This window comes from Varroa destructor, unplaced genomic scaffold (genome assembly GCF_002443255.2).
Source record: "Varroa destructor unplaced genomic scaffold, Vdes_3.0 BEIS01000007.1, whole genome shotgun sequence".
Classification (NCBI taxonomy): Eukaryota; Metazoa; Arthropoda; class Arachnida; order Mesostigmata; family Varroidae; genus Varroa; species Varroa destructor.
In genome coordinates, this window is record NW_019211460.1 from 1,081,675 (window position 1) to 1,100,800 (window position 19,126).

Sequence of the window (19,126 nt, forward strand, 5' to 3'; positions counted from 1 at the left end):
GTACGATCGGTGAAGGATTTTCATTAAGATTCATTTTCATTTTCTATAAGCATTAGGACGAACATCTGCAAATAGGTTTTCGATACTAATTATTATGGTTTCTCATTTGCTTTCACGGTAGATCTGTAAATATGCTGCTTGTGTGTGGATCTCAATCTGTGTTCATCTTTAGTATTCTTTCTATACCTCATTATTTTTGCCTGGACTGATGCTATCAGCAGCCGAGTAAGTTCGTACAAGTAAATCCGATAAAGATCTCATGTTTGTAGAATAAAAACCGATAATAAATTATAAGCAAACGTAAGTGCGGGCTGAGGGAACCTTAAAACCCTAATTAATGGAAAAAGTAGCTAAACCGTAGTTGGAAAGCAAACCGGGAGTACCATAGTTATGAGTTGAGCGTCCTACTTGCAACTATGAGAACGCTCTTACGTCATATCAAATTAAATACCGAGAGCCTACTGCGTATATATGTATATAGCAAGTCTCTCTTTTTTCATTAAAAGTAGGATATATTCAAGTGTCCCTAAAGCCAGTAGTTGCACAGTAATTTTACTGAATGGTTTTTTGCCATAAATCATTACTTTTTCTTAATTCTGGCCATCCATCAAACTTCGTGTCGCATGGGGTACGGTAAGGAAAATGAAATTCATGTTACAAAGTATTTTCTCACCTTCTAAGAAGATTACAGATGTAGTTAATTATAAGATGTAGAATATTTTGAGCAGTTCAAAGTTTAAGAGTTATAGAAAGAAATTAGTTAGCAAATTACTCATTGGGAAAACGTTATTTGTCCTTTCGTGCTTGCTGGACTAATGCAGTTTCCGCGCAGCATGGATACATATTTACACAGTATAGATAGTTAAAAAGAGTACTTAGACAAAGCTAGAACGTCCAGTATTCATGCGCAAACCTATAAAATACGTTATTGTATAGGTACATATTGGTGTTAAGGAATTTCTAAGCTAAGACGTTAAGGCAGTCTACACGACTGTTACGAAGTTCACAAACGACATTATTGCTGAACGTGAAATCCATACGCGATATAATTAGTCACTTGATAAAATTCATGTTACGTATGTGGGTCATTTTTACAAGCAGTGAACAGAAACTTCGCGCCCACTACCTGGCCAATTGCCGCTCGTTGCACCTATTTTGAATTTGGTAAAGAAGCGCGAAGAATATTCAATCACAACGCATTAGATAGTAAGAAGTTGAAAAATAAAGAACAAGCACCCTCTAGACGTGTTTGTCAGAAAGTATTTACACTGTTTTTAAACCCGAAAAAACCCCAACCCAAGAAATTTAATTATATTAATAAACATTACAAAATACTCATTTAGTTCAAGGTTGCAAAAAATATATTATAAAAAATAATGGTATACTTTTGTGGTGTTGTTTTATCTATAAGTGCACGGTTTCAATATTTTTAAATTCAATGTTATCCATATTTCACGTAAGTTATGTGGTTTAAATGGAGAAGTGTTCGAATCTTGAATCGACGGACACTGGTCTGAGTCTCGTCATGGAATGCTTATGTCATACAATTTAAGTGGGAATCATGGAATTCGATAATGAAAATATATATTTCAGCTAGCCTTTTGTCCTTGATAGCAAAAAGAGCTTTCCGGCCATTCCATATGAAAAGTAGCTGTATTGGTGGTATCAATAATAACGTTTTCGAACTCCATAGGTTCCTACATGATAAAACATTTTACCAGTTCAAGTCGCTCCTTCATTGCGGGGGATCCTCCGTTGCATTTCTTGTCTTCAGATGCCTTCAGTTATTGTTAACTGCTTAGGTTTAGCATCGCCCCCTTTTGAAATAATTTCCAACTGTCATAACTGCTGTAATAAGGACATCCTTATCCACGGAGCATCGTTGTTTTTCGCCTTTCTTTTCTGTGTAATACAGCTCATTTTAATTTGCTATTTTTAGTGCACGCTTGAATGCCCATTTAATAGGTCTCTGCATAAAAATTATTATTTTTACCACTTTATTCAGTGTTTACGTCACAACGTATCGTAGGAACTTCATTCTCTAAACAGTGTTGTAGATGAAAGTATGACAAGATGCGTTTGTTTATCGCGTAAGGTATGCTAGATCATTCATTTGCATAGATAGTTTTCAAGTCAGCGAGTGCTGTCCTAGCTAACGTTTGTCCAATCTAAGTTAGAGCTCCGTTGACGTTCGTAAGACCGTTTATTGAGCACTTCGCGGAGTGCGCGAATTCGTTAGATTCTGAATGCCTTGAGTTTACTGGCAGTCATCACAATCAACACTGAGTACTTAGCTAAGACTGCAAAATATGTGCGAATTATGGGATTTGTGAAAATTGAGCTATACATGGCTCATAAAAATATTTCAAGTTTTGCGGGTATAGAAGACGCATATTGTACGGTCAAACACTCGTTCTTTAACTTTTGTACATACGTAGCTTTAGTTTAAAAGTAGAAACTAGCGGAAATAGTTCAATCGGGGATCTCGATTTATATAATGCAGAAATTAAGATATGTGTTAAACCAGCAATAACCACACGTTGGTTTCAGGAGCAACAGAGGACATTGGCTCAGCTAATGTACACGTTAACTCTACGTAGGTTGATTCGTCCATAAATTTAACCCGCTAAATTTAAACTCGGCAGAAAGTAAGAGAGATTAGCGGTGTTACAGATATGGGTTTCTTCGGTTAGATACCGTCTGTATAATTGAATGTGACCTTTTCATAGGATCAATCGTAGCCTATTCGGGTGATGACCAAAAAGTGTGACGAAGCATAAAGCCCGAATTGGCTTATTATCATGGAGTCCGCTGACAAAAAGTACTTTCGCTTTACGAAAACTGCTTTCAGCATGTTTTTTTAGTAATTGAAACGAACAAACAGAGCTAGTTCGAAGTGAATCAAATAAAAGGAAAATTTGCATATATTTGAAAACCCTGCTCAAACTAAAATTACGTGGGGGTTATGAACGAAACGAAATGGGGAAAATGGTGGACAGTTTTCTTGGCACAAGATTCGACACATTAAATTTAATTAGGCAAGACAACAAGCCAGTCAACCTGTAATGAATGAGCAGCAAGTACCCACAGGCGTTCATCCAGTGTAGCTATCAGTGAGTTATTGTGTTGATCAATCGAATATTTTCTAACTAGGGCAAAGCAAAAATCTATGCTGATCCTGTGTGTTGCATCTATCGATATGGTTAGAGCTATCTAAATGTTCAAGTTATTTGAAGCGTAGATAATTTTTAGAGGGGTTTTGCATTTTATTACTACTACAAAATGGCGTTTCTACAAAATAGGAAAAAAGAAGGACAACCCCTTTTGCATGTTACACTTCAAACGATTTTATTTACAGAACAGCTTTTACTGTCAATAAATAGAGACTTTACAATCTAACAATATACAGTAGTTACCGTTTCTGTAGAAGTACTGCGCTTGTTCTCGAGACTATCAGTCGCACCGGATAACTAGCATTCGTTGTAACTGCTTGAACTTAATGTAATTGAGCAATTGAGTGGTGTTATTCTATAAACTTGTTCTTCTAATTATCATGAGTAGAAAAATCAGTTTGTGCAAACATAGCCATTAACAATCGTCTGCTGTATCTATCCATTCGAATTCTAATGACGACTGCGACCTCTAGAGTAAGACTCTTGAGGATAATACTTCTTTCCGTCTGCTATGTGTTTACATTTCGACGGGTTTGGTCGTTGAGCCATTTTAAGTGAATTGTGGCATAATTTGCTCAGCATTCTGGTTTAGCTTCTTACGAACCGCATTGAATCACTATTCTAAACTGGAAATATGTTATATTATTATCTATATATCAATGCTATTATATCATTATAGTTCAAACACAGCGAAAATGGTCCCTTTAAACCCCTCGGAATTACTATTATTACTGGTGTCTAAGCTTAGTCTTTTGATTAAATTCTGTTCCTTTCTTTTAGGTATGAGCATATTCTGGCTTTTCAATCTACTTCCGAATGGAAAAAATCCAGTAAGATTTACCGACGCACGTCGCCGGATTGCACCTTGGTGCGAATAGCCGGCTCGAACTCGATCGATCGACCACCTACGCAGGGTATACCGCAATAATCCTGATACGTGTTCATCATTAGAATGAAGCGTCAAAATAATTGCCCGGAAGCGACGGGTGCTTCTCTTGTCTGCAGTATATGGCGCGATCATAAACTAATAGATACCAGCTAGAACAAAATGAACATTTTAAAAGAACAAGTTATTGGAGAGATTAACAGTCGTACTTTGTAAATTTCGGGAATTAGCGGGATTGCGTAAGAAGTTGCGCCAGCATTGGCGCACGTTGCCCACGTCGAGAACGCACATTGTCTGGAATGGTTCAGTTAATGACTTTAGTATTGGCAAAATGAATTTCGGAAATAGGTAAACTACAATTTATCAACTGCTCGCAAAAGGTACCGCCTTTGGCTCCTTACTTGTGTGACAAATATGGAGTTTCATGTTTCCAAGAAGGAAATATATGTGTAGAAATTCTCTGTAGAATCAAAACGCTATATGGATTTGAAATCTGTGAAGATTTTCGTGCTACGATGGGGGCATATAAATCTACTAGTCTTCATTTTCCATCTGCGGGCTTCACTTGCCATATGCTTTTAAAGAGTGGAGCATCTAGGCACATTAATAATGGGAAAACGATTCAGCACATCAAAACCGTGACCGTCTAAATGGCTAGCTTAACAGCGTTGTCCTAATACCAGGTAGCATTCCTTTCTACCAAACGAAACGAGATAAATATAATGGTTTTGAGTAATAGTATGAAATAAGGGGAAGATATGTTTGCTTTTTTGCCATCCTAGCACATGGTTTAGTACGACTACATGTATCAGTCCAGGACAACATGTATCTATATATCCAACCTATAATATGCTTCGTATATGCATATATACCCTCTCTGCGTTTCGAGTTTTACGTCCGGCATCGCCATTGCGTATTCTATTAGACATATGTACACTAAACCACTGGAAATAATCAATACCGTTGCGAACCTGCTTCATTTACCATACAAATGAGTAGGATTACCATACTAAATGACAGGACAATAGTTTAAAGTAAATATCATCGGCTTGGGTTAGGTAGCTAGCATAGATTTTTCTTTTCTACGTTAGGTTTAATACAATTAATTATCATATTATGAGTGCAGCATATGTGTACATGTGATCCGGGCAACTGGTATGTGAACGAGATATATCTAAGATGTCTGTGAAAAGCTAGTCTTTAAATAACTCTACAGGCACTCAGAGAAAAGCATCTTTTTTAGCAGTTTCTATATAAACACTTATATACGACCTGTGTTGTGCTGCTGCCAATAAATGCTAAGGTCTAACCTTTGCGACTTTAAAATAATTAATAGTTTTTTTGGTAATATTATTGTAGTATGTATCAATAAAAGTAGGGCGAACCCATGTTTCTTTCGCCGTAAAATGTTCAAGACAAAAGTTACATTTTACTAATGTCCTATCAGAGTGCGACACAGATTAACTTATAATAATCTTTTTACAACATTTTAATTTCATCAATACGTCTATGTTTCTTATAGACGTTGTCAATCTAAGTCGATATTTTGTGGTACACAGGAATTAATGACGTGTTGTTCCTGTTCAGCTTCCCCAGATAAAGAGACCACCTGAATACGATACCCCCTGGAGCTCCTTTATCCTTCACTAATTTCATCCGCTATTATATCAGTGGCGCCAGTTCGACTTACCAATCTATTATCGATGATGGACGATAATCTTGTGCGTCGGCCCGTCATTATCACTTTGGATGAGTTAGAGACAAGTCAACAGTTACTATGTTACCACATCAGTGCAACTGTGAAGCGTTTGGATGACTCAATCGGGACCTCGTCGCAACCTGGCGCCGGCATTTCTCGGCCGTTTCATCGGGAGCAGCAGCAGCAGGACGTGACTCGACGGCTGCGGTAATAAGAAACGATAACATTATCACCGGCACCACCACCATGGTCATCATTGAGTCATCATCAAGGCGGCTCTATATGCTTTCACTTGCCCCTTCGTCTTGCCTGAAAGGAAAAGTGGAAGGGGAGGTTTATATAGGACAAGTTAGCGTCTGAGTCACACAACAACGTGGTAACAGGACTACATGTCAAGCTGCTGGTAACTGATACGCGACACTAGTTCATGATGTTCTTGGCACATGCACTTAACGAAAACTCGTCACTTTATGCATATCGGATGTACACGAATTTTGCCCTACATAAATGCGGTTGCGTTATACATGGAATGATACATAAACATATATTAATACGTCCATAGAATGACGAGTCAGGAAGGTTTGTAGAATTTAATATTCATAATCTATATCTATTTTTACAGTGCGCGTAAAATTTTCAGATTTTTTATCATTATTATTTATGACCGTGGACCTGTAAGTCAAGGTAAGCTACCAGGCGGAAGAGGCGTAAACATATCGTACTTTATAAATTCTTACGAAAATCCTCAGATGCTATCAAGCGCTTTAAAGCTTGCGGCAAAATAATCTACTATAATATCTAGTCCGCATAAAAAGCAAATGATTGTTAAAGCATTCTGGACTTGACGCCCAAGGTATTCGGCGCGGTAGCGTGGGACCTGCAACCATTAAAAGCCAGTTGTCCGTTCGGTTCTAGACGTGGGCCATCGTATTTTGTCGATGCCATCGTCTGACAATACTTCCAGACGGCATTTCCTCTCGCTTTTAAGTACGCTTAGAAACGAGGGATGGAAGGTATAGATAACATTGAAAACACAGCTTCTCGTCGAATTTTGTCGTCGAAATCTTGATGTACATTGGTTAGTGTACAGTCAGCTACAACAGAAAAACTGCTCTAGCTGTACTTCAGAGCGATAAGTTTCACGCTTCTCTTGTGAAATCTATAAGAGAACAATCTAGCGTGAATACTGACTATGATATACACTAGCGTTGGACATAAGAATCGTTATAAAAGCCAGGAACGAGAATCATACGACTGCCCAGTTTAGCCACACGAATGTAGTTAGTTTTATAATATAATATATAACAATATTATAATAAATATAATATATAATAATTTTAGTATTTGTTTGTTTTCCGCAAACAAATCGCCAAGGCGAAAATTGTATTGGTAACCTAGTATAACATGGTATTCCTCGTAATCCAGAAGCATCAGCCAATGCGTATTGTACTCGAAGTACTGAATTACAGTTTTCGCACGTCCTAAATGTGTTGTATTAAGTATACCCTTGTGGGTGCATCCCTGCAGGAGATTTTTGATCTAGCAGCTTAGACGCAGATATCACTGTTTGTATTTAAAAAGGAAAACCGGTCGCGTTTTCTTCTATGCGCTGCATTTTGGAAATTGGTGAGAACTATAGATTTAAAAAAACGTATAAATCCTTCACAAATGGTTGTTTTTATTCAAAATAACAGAGGATTTTAGAATAATTCGTCAATTAAAACAGTGCAATTTGTTTTACGTGTTGCCGTTAAAAACCTAAGAATTCTTGAGTTTTCGGCATGCATATTGTTTCATGATTAAAGTTAATTTAACGGGTAAATATTTAAGTTTAATATATTCATAGACTATTGAGCCGTGGTATGTCCCTGGCCGAACTTGAAACCCGTCATAAAACAATACAGGACGGTTAAAGTGTAACTATGTAGGGGAGTCTTTGATTCGATGTTATCTTGTTGTACCGAAAATATAATTTTCATCATCATCAACGACGAAATATTTCGCCCTGCTACGTTATATTAAGCTGTAGGAGAAACTGACCACCAATGCTTTGACAATTTTCTTTAGCTCGCTAAAGGTCAAATGACTTTACATAATTCTCATATTTGATATATGTTTATATACATTATTTCTGCAGTCGAGTCATAACAACCAGTATAAATCAAGACGATTTTTGCCTGTCTGTACTGCAGGAAAACATGGCCATGGCTGGTTAAATTATACTAGCCATATCTGCGGGCGCACAGTTCTATACATCCATTCTAGCGTCGTATTCCATAATATGTTACTGTATCTCACAATCGTATTGCTTATCACTGGCCCTGTTTTTCAATAGTTTTTTCTCGAAAAAGAAGATGTAAAACTTTACGACATATTTTTTAGCTGTATTTCGACCTTCGTTACTTACTTGATTAACCGTTCGGCCGTCGGGGAAGATGAAGGAATTCCTTAGACGATTAATGACTACTGCTCAGTTTGAAGATATCAAGCAGGTACTTGTAAAGAAGACATTTTCTTGAACATTTGAAAAGCCCGCCAGACAGTGTATGTGACGCGGGCACAGCTATAGAAATAACGTGCGTGAGATCCATCCCTATTGTAGCCTCGCGGTCTGACTTAGTTTAACAATTTTGCTGTAACCTTCATACACGCTGAAGTTTCCAATGAACAATTCACTACGACGCTGTAATCGATGAAAAATTAACACTGACAAACATTTGAAGTTGGCCTATCCTTAAGGAGAATTCCATTGTCTGCTTGAACACCGGCCGGGTTTGAATTCCCTAATTCCACGCCCCCTTCAACTATTCGTTCAACGAGAAAGTTAAGAGCTTCATCAACATTAACATCTTCTTTCGCTGAAGTAGGAAACCAGGCATCGATATCATTCTGCTTACAGAATCGGTCCAGATCGGGCCAATCGTCTGCAATATCACATTTGTTTGCCAGAAGCACTGTGGGCAAGCATGTCTTGTCGTCCGTCTTCTCCCGGAGATCCTCGCGCCATTTTACGATGGACTCGAGTGTAGCTGGCCGCGTCAAGTCATAGACGAAGACTGCTGCTGTCGCGTACTTATAGTAGACCCTCGTAAGCGAGCCAAACCTCTCGTGTCCTGCGATGTCCCATAGCTGTAGAGTAATCTGTTTATTGGGATGCCAACGAAGTCGCTTGATAAGAAAGTCGACTCCAATGGTTATCTTGTAATTTTGCGAAAATATTCCATCTGTGTAGCGGCGTACGATCGCTGTTTTGCCAACGCCAAAATCACCGACAACTAACACCTGGAATAATATTTTCAGTCACAGACAAAACGAAGTATCAAGTCCATTTTGTTCGGGCGAACCTTTACAAGCTGCGTTTTACAAACAAATTAAAATTTGGAGGGTTGAAAAGTGATTCTAGTCCTAGGACTATGAATCCTATTTTTACAAATACATTATAGGTTGCTCTTTGTGAATCGGCTAATACCTGAGCGCCGTATGGTCAACAGCTCATAGGAAGTAATATGATAAATATCTTAGAGGATAGAATTGTCTATTTGCTCGGCTGACTTCTAGCATATAATTAAAAAACCACAGATTATCCTACATATACAAGTTATTTGCGTCGCAAGTGTTATTTTATAGAAATATATCGAAAACCATTAGAGTCTTCACTTACAACATAAATAGAATATGTAAGAGAAACATTGACAGAGGGAATAATGCCTTTCCCCACTGAAGCCACCAGTCTTTTGTTCAAAAGGTTTTTCGCGTTCCCTTTACCAGGCCGCTCAGGCGTCTCAGACTAGCTGACTGAGTCCAAACATAGTTTCATACATTTAGCAATAATAGGAAACAATACAGATACCTTGAACAGGAAGTCCTGATCGTATTGTACAATAGGCTGCTGTTGCGTTTGCTCCATCGTGCTGTGCTTGGCACCCTCGTTCGGGGAAAGTCTCCTAGGCCCTCTCTTAAGAAGACTGGCAACTAGCAGTAATAGTGTTACCTGTTTTGTTAATCATCACCATCCGCTGGTCACATCAATCTGATCAAAAGGCAACTCATTCACTGCTGGTAGTGGATAGCTGATGCTAATACTTCTCGTGCAGTGCTCCAGAAACCGATACAAACAGATCGCTGCATTTTTCTTGCTACACAAATTTCCTGACTCGAACTAAATTCTCACACACACACACACACACACACGCGCACGCACACACACACATACACCCACACACACACACACAAAAACAAATGGATGTTGACACACGATGTTGACTACAGCATAGGACAGACGGCCGAATTGCCGATGTCAGTAACCCGAGTATGGCCGCACTATTGGACAGACCTAAAATCCCTCGACCCTAAGCCGAGTGTTGAATAGAAGAAGATTATTTACGTTTGAGTAATCGCTTACATCGTGGAGCACAAATACTTATCGGAATTATGATGGTGAAACAAATTATGGAACACCAGGCTCAGAAAACAAAAACCTCAAAGTCGAACGGCCACAAGTAATAATAACGTATCATCTTCTTTCGTCTAATTTTGCGATTGCTGCGTTGCTCACGAACGAATTCGCTCTGTGGATCAGCGACGTACCACAATAGCGGACGCCTGCATACCCGACACTCTCGACGACGACCACCGGCTAAGGTAACAGGTGGCGATTATACTGCAGGTGTCGACTAGAAAATGAACATTAGGTTGTAGCTTTTTTCTTTTAACGACAATAGTAAGCGTAACCGTACTATTGCGACCTTCCGCTGGCAGCGATGTACTGTATTCGCTTAGTTCCGCTTCCGTAACCAGTCGTTTGCACATTCATTCACTGTCGTCGTAGACTGCCGCCGCGCTGCTGTCTGTGCCGGCGATAATGACGACGCCGATGACCACCGTTTCGCCGCTGCCTTCGCTGTTACCGTCGCTACTGCTGCGGCTACTCTTAGCGGCGGTAGCGATGCTGTGGCTGCTGGCGTCGCTGGCGCCTTCGTGACGTCACCGTTACCGTGCTTGCGGTGGTCGCTGTTGTGCGGTGCTGTTGAGAGCGTACGGCTGACGGAATAATGGCAAACAGGCGAAGATGATAAAGGCAGAGAAGCAGGAAAGCGCTGGCGGGAAAACGTAGCTCATTGCGCTTATTTGACATGCATCGAAGCAGGACAATGACACAGTCCTATGAGCAGCAACGACGGAAAGTTGTCCGAAGTGGAAAAGAAACTCGAAAACTGGAGAGATACAAGAGAGAATAAAAAAAGGCGATCGAGGGACCGAGAAGAACCGAAACAGCTAGAAAGTGCAGATGAAATAGGGTACCGTCGTACCTAGGGACCACATAATGGCCTAACGAGTTACGGACAACGAGCAGACGAACAACCGACCGTATAGATTCATGATACAAATTATGTCCGCCAACTTACCCCATTTTTTTCACGTCTCATTCGTTTTTTTCGCTTGTGTTCCATAGCTATGCCTTCTGTTCTGTGCCCTTATGATGCCCAGGAGATGGAAAGAAATTGCTGTCAACTTATGTCTACCACCAATTGAATATTTTAAAAAGCCTCAGAAACATGAATGGTTATCGACGATGCGGTGAATACGTTAGCGTTACAGTACTTTTCGCCAAAGTTTGTCATGCAAAAACGCGAGATACCAAGTAAAAATAGGGTAGGACATATACGGGCCATATTTTTCAGTATCCCTCTTATCTTTTTCTGTTAAATAATCGATAGGCCAGATATTATAGATGAGTCGTTGTAGAAGCCTAGTCTGTTAGGCAGGACGAATTTGCAAAACTTCAGAAAAGGACGAATTCTTGGCGCGAAGGTTTGCCAGACTTCTTGTAGCAATAACTAATTTGAAAAAAGAGTGGTTTTTTAATAACAAAATTAATCTTCTATAAAAAGACCTTTGAACTAGATCGTTAAAGATCGGCTATGAGTGGTGCTATTAATCAGTTTTTACTATCATTTGCTGCAACGCAACGTCATTACCTGCGTAAGCGTTAGATGTGTTCTAGTACTGGCTGCATCCTCGTTCAGCGGTGCGGTGGGCGCCTTTGTCGTGACCTAATCAAGGTCCAAGTTAGCAGATCTCGATATACTAGCGCATTGAAATGTAGAGATAATTAGGTTTTTTGTGCCACAATCTAGCCTAAAAAACCTGCTCCAGTTAACAGTAAGTTGTCTAATACAGTTTTCAACCATATGAACTTACCAAAATGTGGATCTCGATTACGACGAATTCAAAAGTTGCCTCTTATCACATCTTTTTTCTGATAGAGTTTATTTCCTTACGGCTTACCTGACACGCCGGTTGAATGGAAGAACGCTCCTCTTATTCTTAGAAATTTTCCGCATCTTCTGCAATGAGCTTTACTTTCCATTAGACAATGCAACGAATTTTTATTTTGAAGATGACTGCCATTCTTCTGCAAATTTTAATAAAGTAAAACCAAGTACGATCTAGATTTTAGTAGCTGACCTTACTGTATAGGTGTTTCTTTCAATGCCTTAAGCTACTTCGATCATGCGAAAAAGTCCACAGAATCATTTCTTTGTTATAGCATCAAAGATCTTCCCTCGCCTGGCCGGTTTAGCCGGAGTGGATATGTTATCTGATGTTTCCCACAGATTCATGAAACGGCATGGTATCAAAAAAAAACCAGCAGCGTTGAAATCCGAATCAGCGATAGCCGCGTGTTCATGGTCACTGTGGCAACAGATTTAAAAATATGCACATCAGCCACCTAGATCACTACGTTCTATCACACTACACCGATATTGAATAGGGTAATTTTGAGATTGACGATAATTAATTTCATTTTATAGCGATTATACGGTACGCTTTTCATAAAAATTCATACGTAATTGGTATTAACCGTCAACACCTTTGAGTCCTCCACAAGTGTCCTTGATTTCATCGTCTCACAACAACCTATTGGCACATGCCTGATTTTTTTCGACCTATTAACTTCGACAGTCAAAGTTTCCGAACCGGTTATTTTACAATGGCGTCGTTTGGCTAGATAATGCACATCTTTTTAAGCACGTTGCCATGGTAACCATGAGCGTGTGGAAGCGTGAAATCCCTGACCGAAATTTCATCGTTGTTAATTTATCATCATAGTATATGATTGTTATCATGCCGATCTGTTGGTGAAACCCCAGATGACATGTCTTCAAAGACCCACTGCGGCTCGACCCTCCAGAGGGGGCAAATCTTTGACGCTATATCGAGGAGGTGATTCCGAAGATTTGTTCGCACATAAAGAGCAGCCGTAAAAGTTTAAAAGATAAAGCAAAACAATCAATTCGTAATTATTATTTGCCGAGCAAAGTTTTATTCCGCAGGTGACAATGCAGCACTGCGTATTAAAGACTACGTGGCCCACCGGTAAGTGTCTTTTATCACTCACAGTTTTTGAGCTACCTATCACAGAATAGAGAAATGATTAATATAATAATATTTAGACTGTTTAATCCGTGTACCATTTTTTTTATTTCTTTTGAACCGAATTAATAGGATGAAGCACTTCTAATAGGATTTTGAGGCGTGTTTGCAACGTTGTCAGTATAGTAGTCTCTAGAAAATTGATGGTCCTCAGATTAGTAGCGAAATCGTTTTGATATAAACTGCAATGGTAATGATTATTACAAGCTAGAAGCTGATAATAATAGGTGTTTCGAGTTTTAAAATTATAGCTGCGCATTAGTTTATGCAAACTGCTACATAAGTTGCATCAGAATGAGGCAGAACGTATTGGTTCACGTCCCGTCCATCATTAGCTGAACCTTCTGAAGAAGTTTCTCATTGAGAAATTCCAAAGGTTGAACAAAGTTTTATACCTACATCGAATTCAATGAAAGATTATAAAGTATGTGGTTTTATCGATTTTTTTTGTATAAAATTTTTCAGTAATGGTTATATATACTATATTCTGGGGAGTACTACTTTCAACCGAAAGATATTTTAGGCCAGGATTCTATTTTGACCAAATATTTCTTCCGCATTCGCAGTTCGTCTGTAAGTGCTAAAACTCTTAGTTAAACCACTACTAGCACATAAGTTGTGGGTCAGTGCAGCTGCGTTTGTTGAATTCATTAGTTGTAAAAATAACTTGATAATAAATGGCTAACCCAGGACACGAAGATTGCCTTTTCGTTACTGCTAAAACTCCTGCAGATCGCAGCAAGTGTACAAGCCTATTGAGAGAAACAAAATGATTTGAAGCTTACGAAGCTGATGAAAAAAAAAACTAAGAGATTATGTTTTTGCGAAATTAAGCAAGTCATGGAGGTGAGAAGAAACTATAACTATAACTAAAGATCTTAGGTTATTCATAGCTTATAACAACTAATAACCTATCCAAGTTATGACTTTCTATGATGCCCTTAAAGGGCTCTGTAGGCTTTCGCCAACAAAATTTCAACACCGAACCGTTTTTGGCGGGTAAATCTCCCAGCACTAGGATGGGTCGACGCTAAATGTGCCCCGCATGTCTTAGGACATGTCGGAGCCAAGCGACGCGGACGATTTCGGCTATTAACCAAGCGGTCAAAAAGATCAGTTCAAGATATAATTAAATCAGACGAGGCACATACTTCTTAAAGTTTTCATTAAAATATTTAATATATGCAAATCTTATGTTACAAGTATACTTCTTGTCAAGGTTCGATTGTTGTTTAACCAAGCTGATCATACGCTATTTTAGTTGTTCAATATTAGCGGCGTCAAATAGAGCTTCGATAAAAATATTTCTATTACGTTATTGTTTACCATTAAGAACACAAGCCAAAAAATTATAAAATTAGGACGACTGATACAGATCATCACACTTCTGAAAGCTGGTAATTAGCGCTTAGTAGCAGCTACGCCATTGTATAATTTTTTGCCTTTTAGACCGAGGAAAAGGGTCAACAGCATGTTCTGACGCATCAGCAATTACTTCCTTACAGATCTTTTTCATTTCGGGACAGTTAGAATTTTTTTTCGTAGAGTGCTTTGGAATATACCTTATTAATCAGTAACTATCTTGAGCTGGAAAGAAAGCCGAATAGAAAAAGATGAGTTAAGCTTAAAAAATTTTTTAAACTAAAGTTTAACAATTAAAATTTGCCTATCGTAGTTAGTTAAAATATGTTAAGTGTAGATACTAACCTCTAACGTAATTCCTAAAAGCGCTGCCGAACGTGAAACTTGAAACATTTAGGCATTGATTCCAAAATAACATATTTAACTTTCTGAAGGTTCTGGGTCTTCTCTATTTAAAAATGTACAACATAGAGGCAATCTGTGCCTATTCAAAACGTTTGATTTATACTGACGGACTCATAAACCCTGCTTATGAACTTTTATCAGTTGGTATGAGTCGATTAAGCTTTGCTTATTAAAGATTATGTCATAAGCCTCGCTAGTTCTTGGGTAAACTCCTTGAATATCTATCAGAATATATAATATTCGTAATTTCTAGCAAAAATAACGTATTCCTTGCATGTTGAAGAGGTTTCCAACTTATAAGAGGAGAAAATGAAAAAAGCTTATAGTACAGGAGCTGTTATGCGTGTGGGGGAATAAAAAAAAATTTGATAAGGGTAATGTTTTACGAACCCATTAGTAATAACCTGCGTCAGATTCGCATCTACACGAGTCATTTTAAATTTAGCGGAAACAGAACACAACGTTATTCATTTTAGAGTAGATTTCGAAGTGCTTCTTAAAATAATCTGGACCCAGCATAGTTCAAGCTCATGGTGGCCAATCTTGCAGGTACTCTACGCCTATTTAGAAAGCTATTTTGGAAAGGAGTTGAAAGCTACCTAATATAATGCAAGATCAACCCGTTTACTGCCAGCCTATTTCATTAATTGAATTATCACTTGATCTTAAAAAACTCTTCTACATTCAATCTAGGGTCTATTTATTTGGCATTTTCAGTTTTTTATATACACAACATATATACAATTTGGTCTCACGAAACTTACAGAAACATCTACTCTACGCTCGAAGTGTTTCAAAGTGTTCGATTAAAAGTTCCAACTATCAATAGAAGTGTCAGACTCTCAGGAAAGGAGCTCGCGTTCGAAACGATTGCTACAACAACGACTCAGACGAGATCACAGCTCGCTTCCGTAATCCCATACTTGATTGCCATACTACCCCCGGGGCGCACCGGTGGTCATTCAGTCACCATCATCAGCATTATCGCCGTCGTCATCAATCATAGAGTTCCTTCTTATTCTCCTAATGCACTACAAAAGAAGCTATTTGTCATGTTGCTATATCAATCCAGAACATTTAGTAAGTATCACAGATCTCTTTGGTTTCTTCGATCTTATTTACTGGAACTGAGTGTTTTCGGCGTCACCTCCAAATGCGCCGGCGAAGGCCGATGCATCGAACTGCTGCACCTGGCCTCCTTGGGCTGCCTGAGCGCCGGCAGCTTCGAAGCCCTGGAATCCTTGGAAATCCTGACCACCAGCAGCGTTCTGGGCACCGAAGGCAGCACCAGCATCAGCCCCAAACGCCGATGAGTCGAATTGAGGTGCGTCTCCACCGGCCACTAGAGGATACGAGAAGAGGGCAAAGTTAAGCGATGTTTGCATTTCTTTCATCTACAAACTGAAGTTAACCTCGTTAAAGGATAACTACTTTAAATGCAACGACATGAAATGCCTGTACGTAATTAATTAACTGCCGAGGTGTACTCGTATTTTCACTAAAGATCTGCAAGAACACCTATCAATCAATCGTACTACAATAGTGGAGATTCCCTTGAAATTCACTTGCAAATGTTCGCGATGCGGGGCAACGTTGCGACTCCTTTTTTTTTGACATACATAGGCAGCCTTCGTAAGACCTTATTTGGCTTGTGTGACTGTATCTAGCAGAGAATTAGTATAGAGAAAAGGGAGCAGATCTGCAGGCAATAAAAGGTATTAGCTAAAACGGTGCATCGGTTTCGCGTATGTTGTGACAACGCTGATGCCCTTCGCTGTTTAATCTTGTTGGTCGCCATGTGTCGTCAAAGACGTTGTCATCCAATCGCGAGAGCTCACACTGACCTTGCTGTCCGAAGGCGGAAAAGTCGGTTCCGTCAAACTGCGCAAAGGCCACGGCGGCAACGGCAGCAAAGAGAACAACCTGGAGGGCGTTCATGTTGTTCGACTGGGTTGATAGACTGTCGTACTTGACTTGTCAAAGAAGAGCTAGCTAATGTCCACCCTAAACCGGCAGGACCGCTTATATACCATCGGCAACTGGCAAAGCGATACACAGCAAACATAGGAGGCAGCGCAGAAGCCCCTAGCAGTCCCTCGCCGGGACGGCTGACGCTGACGCCGGACACCAAACACCACCAGCCAGGGCTTGGCCTTAGCGGAGCTGTCAAGCCCCAGATCGTTACAGCTGACGCCTGTTCTGCTAGCCCAGATCGCTTCAGTAGGACTAGCGGTAGCAGCAGCAGCGGGATGAGTCAAGACAGTCGCCGCTGCAACCGTATCTGAAAACAGCAGCAGCAGTGACAACGCCGAAAGCAAGGAAAGGAACAACATCAACAAGCGACCCTACTATCATCGCCACGACCATCATCAACGCCGCCGCTGCCGCACTATAGCGTCAGGGGGGTGGATGGCCGAGCAGTGGCGTCTGCAGACAGTCATCGGGAGCAAGGAGGGCCAGCTGGGCATCGGAGGGTTGAGTGGTGAGAGTGGCTGCGATAATGCGAGAAAAAAGATGTAAAGCAAATATAAGAAGAAATCGGAAAAGAGAAGGCATCTTGGCATCGCGTCATCATGTCCACATTGTGTGAAAGCTACTTGCTGTGCACGAGCAAGCATTTGCTGCGTTCTGTAATAATAACCACACACTAACCACAAGGCGAATCAGCCCCTAACAATAGGCAGACCGAACAGACAACTGCAATGGCGGTGGCTGCAGCATCATTAATGGCAAGGGACTAAATAGGCTGCTAACACAGCCCCGCAGTGTTGGGTGGACACCGGCCAGTCGACAGATCCTGTCAATAGTCGTCGATCGACAATGATGAAGACACCGATGAGAATGATAGAAAAAACGGCAAAAGACAGAGAAAAAGAGACGCTTGCATAGGATGCCACAGCACCCCATAAAGTAGTGGGCACGGGCAAAAGCCATTGCTGCCTTTTTCTTCTTCTAATGCTCATTCGCTTGTCCGCCCGCCTGCCTGTCGCTATTGACGCTGGACAGTTTCTTAGTAGACGTTTGTCAGACAGAACTGTAGCAAGTAGCACTGCACGTAACTAGCTACTATCCGTTACTTGGGGCCTCGATAAGTCGGTCGCTAGCTCCGTTGTGTTTGCGCTGACGGCTGTGGCGAACAAAGCTTGACGGAATCGATGGTGACGGCAATACGGTGCTAGTAGATATATTGACGCTGGTGTTGTTATTACCGTCGCTCGTTGATGTTATGGCTGTCAGTCGGGAGGGCAGTCAGGGGGCCAAGCTGGGCTGCCCTGGCCCGGCTCGGTGGCCATTAGACTTGGTCACCAAGCCGCTTTTGTGCAGCTGCAGCTGCTATGATAGACATCACGCCGGCAAACGGTGCTAACGGCGCCCCCGGCATCGCTCATCGACTACTGCTGCTTCTACCCCCCACCGCTCACTAACGGTCAAAGCCTAGCGTTACTCTGCAAGAGGAGGAGCAAATGAAAAAGACCGGGCTTTCACTATAATCTGATGTGGCTGTTAACGCAACGGGGGCGAACCAGACCAAAGCGTTGGTCGTAGTGGAGGACAGGAGACATCAGTCAGCTGCAAGCGGAGAGCTACAAGCAAACACGGAGCCTATACCCGCAACAGCTACGCAATGGCCACAACGGCGAAAACAACGATCTTGATAACAACAACATCCTGCCTTAACAGGCATCTATCATCGCGCTGATTTTCGTCGGAAACATGATGAAAATCATGGCTCAGTTAAGAGGTCTCTGTACTATCAATGTAGACAAAAGAAGCACTGCCTGTATCCATTAGGAGGACCTTTCGTATTGCAACTCCAGACAATATATATATATACATATATATATATATGCTAATTTAAATTTGGAGGGTAAATAATAGCATCGAAATAACAACAGTGTTTTCGCTAAAACAAGTACATGCTATGTAGAATGCTTGCTGAGCTCAATTTAATCGTAGTAACGGCTGCGGGTCATTGTGATCCGATATCTGCCAGTGTAACGGTTTGGTGAAAAGTTTCAGGTGGCAACGTGCCTAAAGCAAGATGTGCTTGAACTGTGAATGTTTGAGATCTGTAAGTCACATGTTATGGCAGACGAGAACAGTGTCGTTAAGTAGCAACAGGCTGGCCTAGGCAAGCGAATAATATTAGGGTTGATGAGTGAA

General features: G+C 40.5%; 2 protein-coding genes across 2 annotated transcripts; both read right to left on the minus strand.

The window, feature by feature from the left end:
* Positions 1–3,322: 3,322 nt before the first annotated feature.
* Positions 3,323–10,691, minus strand: LOC111254268 (ras-related protein Rab-32B-like). The gene is made up of 4 exons (XM_022814918.2): positions 9,609–10,691; positions 8,166–9,040; positions 5,750–6,067; positions 3,323–4,353 (listed from the first exon to the last, which is right to left on the minus strand). The coding sequence occupies exons 1-2, from the start codon at positions 9,663–9,665 to the stop codon at positions 8,459–8,461; spliced, it is 639 nt and encodes a 212-aa protein (XP_022670653.1). The 5' UTR covers positions 9,666–10,691; the 3' UTR covers positions 3,323–4,353; positions 5,750–6,067; positions 8,166–8,458.
* A 4,954-nt stretch (positions 10,692–15,645) lies between these two features.
* On the minus strand, positions 15,646–16,967 carry LOC111254269 (uncharacterized). The gene is made up of 2 exons (XM_022814919.2): positions 16,807–16,967; positions 15,646–16,304 (listed from the first exon to the last, which is right to left on the minus strand). The coding sequence occupies exons 1-2, from the start codon at positions 16,898–16,900 to the stop codon at positions 16,081–16,083; spliced, it is 318 nt and encodes a 105-aa protein (XP_022670654.1). The 5' UTR covers positions 16,901–16,967; the 3' UTR covers positions 15,646–16,080.
* Between the last annotated feature and the right edge of the window lie 2,159 nt (positions 16,968–19,126).

Bases quoted from the DNA above. Each gene is read 5' to 3' on its own strand.
- LOC111254269 (XM_022814919.2), bottom strand. From the start codon at position 16,900: ATGAACGCCCTCCAGGTTGTTCTCTTTGCTGCCGTTGCCGCCGTGGCC. The intron at 16,305-16,806 runs GTCAGTGTGAGC...CGTATCCTCTAG, and splicing joins TTCCGCCTTCGGACAGCAAG to TGGCCGGTGGAGACGCACCT.
- LOC111254268 (XM_022814918.2), bottom strand. From the start codon at position 9,665: ATGGAGCAAACGCAACAGCAGCCTATTGTACAATACGATCAGGACTTC. The intron at 9,041-9,608 runs GTATCTGTATTG...ATATTATTCCAG, and splicing joins ATCAGGACTTCCTGTTCAAG to GTGTTAGTTGTCGGTGATTT.